The 7,074-nt window shown below is 41.8% G+C and overlaps 1 protein-coding gene across 1 annotated transcript; it reads left to right on the top strand.

Annotated features, from left to right (window-relative positions):
• Positions 1–2,928: 2,928 nt before the first annotated feature.
• Positions 2,929–3,964, top strand: LOC148022525 (uncharacterized). The gene has a single exon (XM_087695082.1). The coding sequence runs from the start codon at positions 2,962–2,964 to the stop codon at positions 3,388–3,390; it is 429 nt and encodes a 142-aa protein (XP_087551208.1). The 5' UTR covers positions 2,929–2,961; the 3' UTR covers positions 3,391–3,964.
• The last annotated feature ends 3,110 nt before the right edge of the window (positions 3,965–7,074 follow it).

Below are 7,074 nucleotides of genomic sequence, written 5' to 3'. Positions count from 1 at the left end.
AAAGGTATACCTTAATGTCATCGAGAATAAGGGTCATGTTGGCAATTATGGACAAAATATGCGATCTTTATTATACAAAAGCCCTGCTTCATAGTTGAAGTGGCTCAAGATAGCACTAATGCTCTTGAGGGTGGTTTTAAATGCTCAGATGTAGAGGGGTTGTATTCATATGTGCATTTTGTCTTTTCTTCTTCTTAGTCTTGACACATTTGCCTTTTACGCATTGTGACTATTGGAGTTCCCACATACTAGTCTTGCTCTCTTGAGTTTAAATGTCCACAGCCATTGCTTCCTTGCTTCTGCTTCTACTTCTCTCTCACCTCTCACTTTTGCTTACCCTTTGATTCCTATTGATCTAGCCAATAATATTTTTTTTTACAAGAGAGAGTGCAACTAATCCTAAGAGTCCAAAATTTGTTTGTCTAAAAAGTCAAGCCAATTCATAGTTTATTGAGAGTTAAAATAATCCTCACCACAACCATACAGATAACCTAGCCCATTTGGATTTATACAAGAAAAGCAAGGAGATGAGCAAAATAACATATTGGAAGAGAAAATAATAATAGGTAGAGCACTACCCTTTTCACCATTTAGATCATTCGTATCAAAATGTAGGGCTTGTAGGGTGTGACAAACATGTTCAAGCATAGTGTTCTAATAGGCCAATTAGTTTCACCGGATAACTTCTACCTATACAATCAGGGCCTCCACCAAACTATGTAGCTACTCCATGTCCAATTAACCCCACTAAAGCACCAAAAGTAACAATTAAATGGGCTAATGTATCTTGAACATGAGAGAGCTGGTTCTGCATTTGAGACTCAAGTTTAGCAATTTTCTCCTATGTAGTAGTTAAATTTAGACACATGTTGCAAAGATGAATACTCAAATCATTGCTAAGCTACAATAGTTGTGCATAGCCCAATAGTTAGTGAGTTAATGGAAATAGACATCTCACTCAAACTAATTATTATGAAACTCACAAATAATATGAAAGATTGGACAATAAATAGAGCTCCAAACACAAAAGAGTTTCATTTTCCCTTGAGCAATAAATAGTAGGCCAAGTTGACTTGATCTCTAATATGATTATATATATCTCACTCTTAGCTTGTGCTCCACGAATATTGGACCAAGCCTTTTGGTGCGCAGATCGGACGCAGATAGCTCACGTGGTGAATCCCGGAAGGTCCCCAAGAACAAAGTACTCTACTTTTTAGCACAAAAACCCATGTAAAAGCAAGCACGACATGAGACAAGAGACAAATTGGGTTCAATCTCCCCCATGCCTTGTGTGAGCGCTTCACAAAGCATGTATTTTATGTATATTTCCAATCTTTATGCTCAAAAATAGCCCAATTACAAAAATATGACAAGCTTTTAGCTTTTGAGTTTGCTTTCTACCAAAAATAGGAAAATAAAGCTAATGGACGGTGCCCATAGTGTCTGGCACGCCCAATCTCAATGTCCAAATAGAAATAACATATCCAGGCGCATAAGCGCATGCAAAATAATAATAAATAATCGATGTCTCTATAGACATAACAAAATATAGGCGTGGCGCCTATCAAAATATAGTCCAAAGGTCGAAAACCCGCTAGACTCCAATGCTTTCCTCCGCCACTGCTGCTATCTCTACACATCAACTGAAGCATTCACAATCGTTAGTAAAATAACACAATTAAACCGACAAAAGTGAATACCTAGCAGTCTTCAGCTACATAAATAAATCAACTGGTTAGAAATAAATCCTAACCTTAATTTATTACGAGTGCGCACTCTAAACTCATAAACGTTTATTAATTTAATATGCATTTTGCGGAATCACCCGCTATGGAATCACCCATGTACACACTAAATTAATGAAACGCCCGAAAAGGACAGGCGTCCCCATCAACTTCTCGCACAAAGAATCCTCTTTGCGTATGAGCCCCGGTCATCTAAGTTTACGGAATCCACCGTAAAACCTCACGGAATCCACCGTGGAATATGCCTCCTGGCATCACCTTTGCTGACATTGCTATCAATTGAACTTGTTTTCCTCAAGTGGTTAAGAAGGTCATAGAGGTGAATCAAACATATATTGTGTATGGCTACAAAGAATTTAGATTGGAATTGAAGATTCCCCTCTTTTCAAAGACCTAAGCACAAATGAGACCTCTTTAGGAGTAAAAGGAAGATCCAACAACATCATTTCCTCAATAGGCACTCGTTCAATCTCCACATCCAAGAATTTTTGGACCCTTTCTTATGATTCCACATTGTGTAGAGGAGTTGTTGTAACCAACGTTGGGAAGCACTTCTTGAACATGTGTGGGATTTTCCTCTTCTCTCTCCATAGCCAATGACCCTTGCTCATCTTGCACAGCCACAATGGCCTCCCTTTGTTGCTTTGATTTTAGGGCATCAAAGAAGAATTCGTTTGACACAACGGGCCACAAGTCCCATTTTGCTTTTAGCTCACCACTTGATCTTGTTTCCTTATATAGTCCTTAGCTATTTGTAAAAGCACACATGAAAATGTGTTACACCTCTTAGCAGATCCATGAAAACATCATGGAATCTTGAGGTTGTAGAGAGACCACCCCTCCAAGTACATCATTAGAGACAATAGCCACTTGTAATAGAAAATGAGACCATAATGGATACAAGAGAGGGCATATTTTATAGTCATGTCAAGTGCAAAGAACAAAACACATATTTGTTGTCACTAATTTGGCTGCATGTATCTACCCTAGTTACTAGTGGAGTGATCATTGCCCAACATAACATGCTTTTGCAACCCCGTAATGAAAGAAAGCCTCAAGGAGCAACTTGCAAGACACATGGTAAAATTTACTACTTGTCGTCCATCCAAATGGCACCAAATGGGTAACACTATTAAACCGCCTTATAAGAATGTAGACCATGGATTGCGAGGTCAATTAATTCTTCAATAGGATTAGCAGTCTACCGCCTGTAATGGGGCGCCTGCGCGAGCTCTTCGCAAAATATGGCAAGGTCGCCATCGCCGTGCACCTCTCCGTGTCGGGCCTCTCTATCTCGAGTTTCTACGTGGCCATCAAGAACAACGTGGACGTGGAGGGTATTCTGCAGAGATCGGGGCTTCTGCGGGATCGCCATCGGGTTCAGGTTCCTGAGGACGACGGCGAGAGGGTCGATTCTTCTCATTCCACGCGCAGCGATGAAACAACAGCGAAGCAGGGGCCTCCTCCGCGTTCTTCGTCCGGTCCAGACGACAAACTGATCATGTCGAGTGGAGGTGCTCTTGTCCTTGCCATTCTCTGCAACAAAGCCCTGCTGCCTGTTCGGATTCCCATCACCCTGGCCCTCACCCCTCCCATTGCAAAGTTTTTGGCCAAACGGAAGCTCTACAAAGCAGGCGGATAGGGTTTGAATCTGGTACGAGATGAAGCAGAAATCTTCAAAGTAGAGCTCAGTTCTGGTACAAGATGAAGTAGAGCTTTCTTACTCACAGCATTTTGAGCTTTTTCAACCGATCGTCTTCATGCGCCAGGAGAGTCTGGGGCTTGTTTTTCGGGCCCACGAGATGGAGCTTTAGCTTTGCAAAGCTTTCATGCCTTCTTCCACATAGCATTTGTTTCCCTTGGCTGTAAGGGAGGCCTTTATTGTTCTTGCCGTTTTCGTAGCCGTCAACTGTAATCCGCATCCAATCCTCAGTCATCGTTCACTACATTTGCAGAGAGAGACATCTGTCTTTTGTTTCAAGGCTCCCATTCAGGAAAGATAGATAGGAGCGCCTGGAATTATACATTGACTAGACAGTTGTTTCTTACAAGCCACGCGTGGGATGCCACAATTTCTCCTCACAGAACCTTTTGTTTATATGTTTCCGTATTTCTCTGACGTTCTTTGAAACATCCATGCTGTATTGCACAAAAGTGTCAGCAACCTTGTACAATGCACAGGCCAGTTGGAACGTCTGTTTTTGGTTGGTTTTGTTACTGCCATTCACGTATATGTCTATGGCCATTTCTGCTTCAAGTAAATGCACAATTTATGCTTTTCACATGTCGCTGTTGATTTCTGCTTCTTGCGTGTTGGTATCAGCAAACAACATGTTAATAATAGGGCAATTCAAGAAGGTCCAGGTCAATAGACACTTATTTGGGGAATCTGTTTGCAATGTCAATGCAATCGGACTCTTTTTAATACACATGATTGTGTTGGATAATAGGAACACAAAACTTTCGTGTTTGATTATGGTCATTGCTCCAAGGACTCAATCTTGTATAGATGCACAAACTCTTTGTGGCTCAGTGTGCATGTTTGGTTTAACATGCAACTACCAAACATTCCTATTCATTTGGGTGCATGCATATATGTACATGCACCAGTATATCATACTTTCCTTTGTAAATGGACGATGCATGCGTTTGAAGATGTATTAGCCCTTTGACTCCACTAAAGTTGTTCTCATTGAACGACTTTTCTCATGGCATCATATATATTTATGTACATATCATGGCTTCTATATCTGTCCCTTTGCATTCTAAAGCGATTCTTTAAGTGCTTTTGCATTCTAAAGTGATTCTTTTAGATTGAAAGCACTACGAGATTAGGATTGAATATCTATGCCCATTGCATTCACTGTAGCACTGCAATATTAGCATCAAGTATCCCTTAAGAAACAAGGGTAAATGTTAAACTGCCTAAGGTCATAAGGGGGAAGTTTGCTTCCTGCTTTAACTCCCTCCTTGCTAGCATTCCAATGAGCCATATCCTAAGCTAATGGGGGGTATTAAGAGCTCTTTTCTTAGTCAATTAGTCATTCATTTCATCATCAATAGGGTCTCTTGTTCACCTTTTAGCTACCCATTTTCTTTGGATTGGCATCTCAAAGTGCTCACAAGGTACCTTATTATCCTGGCAAGTGTTATCTCAATTTGTGAAGCATCTTTTTGCCTCACTCTCATATTTCTCACATAATCTTGTGTTTTGCATTCAACATGCTTAGTTCATTTTGCATTGATTGCTTCTACTTCTCATTTAGGTACTCCTTGCATTCACATGCATATCAACCACCTTTTTTGCATTTTGAATCCATTATTGCATTATTGTTATTATCTTGCCGCCGTATTGCTAGCTTCCAAGCTTGGGAGCCTTCTGTTAGCTATGTCAATTTGTCATCTCTTGGTTGTGAGCTCCTGTTAGAGTCTGAGAGAGGCATGGGAGCTTTGGCAGTTTAGGTGCATTTTCTTTATTTGTTGGCTTCTTGTGCATTCCTAGGCGAGTTTCTGCTAACACATCCGCAATTGATTTCCGATTTCAGCTTTATAAGACATGACTCTATACGATGCTTTCTTTGGTAAGAAGCCTTCTATGTCTCATTTTCGCATCTTTGGGTGTGATGCATTTGTCCATGTGGACAATAAGAAGAGAAAGATGAAGCTCGACTCCAAGTGGAGGAAGCTCATCTTTGTGGGCTATAATACTACCACGAAGGGATATTGGCTCTACGACCCGTAGACAAGGAAAATTGAGGTGAGCAGGGATGTAATCTTTCATGACGCTATGGTCTTTGAGGATCCCATTCATGGTTCTTTTGTTCCTTCTCCCTCTTTGACCTCTACACCGGCTTTCCCTCCACCCCTGATGGATGCAACCACTTCTTTGCTGAGTACTTCCACCCCTTCAGCCTCCCTTCAGGAGTCTTTGAGGGCTACTTAGCCGTCAACGGGAGAGCCTTCTTCAAACAAGGATCCCTCTTCCCTTAAGAGGGGAGTCCCTTGCCCAGACAGGTGCCTTGTAGGTTTGGGGGGCTATTTGGTATCGCAGGAGGAGTCTATTCAAATATCTCGTTGGTACAGGCAGCTCGTGCAGGATTCATGTGTTACTCACTTTTGTTGTACTCCTTCAGGTCCACGTAGGTCAGTCCGATTACAGGTCCAATGAGATAGTTCACTTTGTGTGAACTATGCTCTTATTTGTAGTTAAGGAGGCTCTTGCATAGGATGTTTGGCGGCATGCTATGCAAGATGAGCTTGATTCCATTGAGCGAAATTAGACTTAGGAGTTGGTTCTGCTTCTCAAGAAGCGAAAGGTGATAGGTGTGAAGTGGGTCTATAAGACTAAGTGTTTTGCAGATGGTTCCTTGGACAAGCACAAAGCTCGGCTTGTTGCCAAGGGTTTTACAGATAGGGTAGGTTTGGATTGTTTTGAGACTTTTGCACCTACGGCTCTGATATCTACTATTCGGGCTATTTTGGCTCTTGCAGTCCACCACCGTTGTCTTGTTTATCAGATGGATGTCAAGTCTGCCTTTTTGAATGGCGTCCTTGCGGAGGAGATCTATGTCTCACAACCTTTAGGTTTTCTTGTGCAGGGGAAGGACAATGTCTATAGATTGCGGAGGCCTACTACGGCCTAAAGTAGGCTCGTAGAGCTTGGTACCAGAGGATTGATCGCTTGTTTGTGCAGAGTGGTTTTCATTGCTCTGATCATGACTCCAACTTGTACTACAAGGTTGAGGGTATTAGATGTGTTTTGGTTGTCTTGTATGTGGATGATCTCATCATTATAGGGAGAGATACTTGAGGTTGATCGTACTTGGGGCATTTTGAGACAGGAGTTTGGCATGACAGAACTTGGGATTCTACACTTCTTTCTTGGTTTGGAGATCGATCAGATGGCACAGGGCATTTTTATTTCCCAGCATAGGTACACCTTCGAGCTACTTTCAGAGTTTGGTATGGCCAAGTGTCGGCCTATTTCTTGTCCCATGGACCTTGAGTCCAAGTTTGTGAGTAGGAGATCCCCTTTCGAATGCTATCCATTACAGATGCCTTGTTGGCTCTCTTATTTGGCTCATTCACACTCCGATGAATATTTCTTTTGTGGTGGCGTTGTTGTCTTCTTTTATGCAAACTCCTACACAGGATCACTGGAGAGCAACCTTATGTATTTTTCGGTTTTTACTAGGGACTTGACCCTATGGGATCATGTATGGAGAGGGGGTTACGCTTTCTAGATGGAGCGACTCTGATTGGGTAGGTGATGTGGATTCGAGATGGTCCACTATAAGTTATGCCTTCTTCCTTGGATCGGGAGCTA

The sequence above is a fragment of the Lygodium microphyllum genome, chromosome 16 (genome assembly GCF_053477565.2).
Source record: "Lygodium microphyllum isolate KBCC chromosome 16, Lygodium_microphyllum_v1.1.10, whole genome shotgun sequence".
In the NCBI taxonomy this organism is placed as follows: Eukaryota; Viridiplantae; Streptophyta; class Polypodiopsida; order Schizaeales; family Lygodiaceae; genus Lygodium; species Lygodium microphyllum.
Note: the sequence above shows the minus strand (reverse complement) of the source record. Positions and strands in the feature narration are given on the sequence as shown.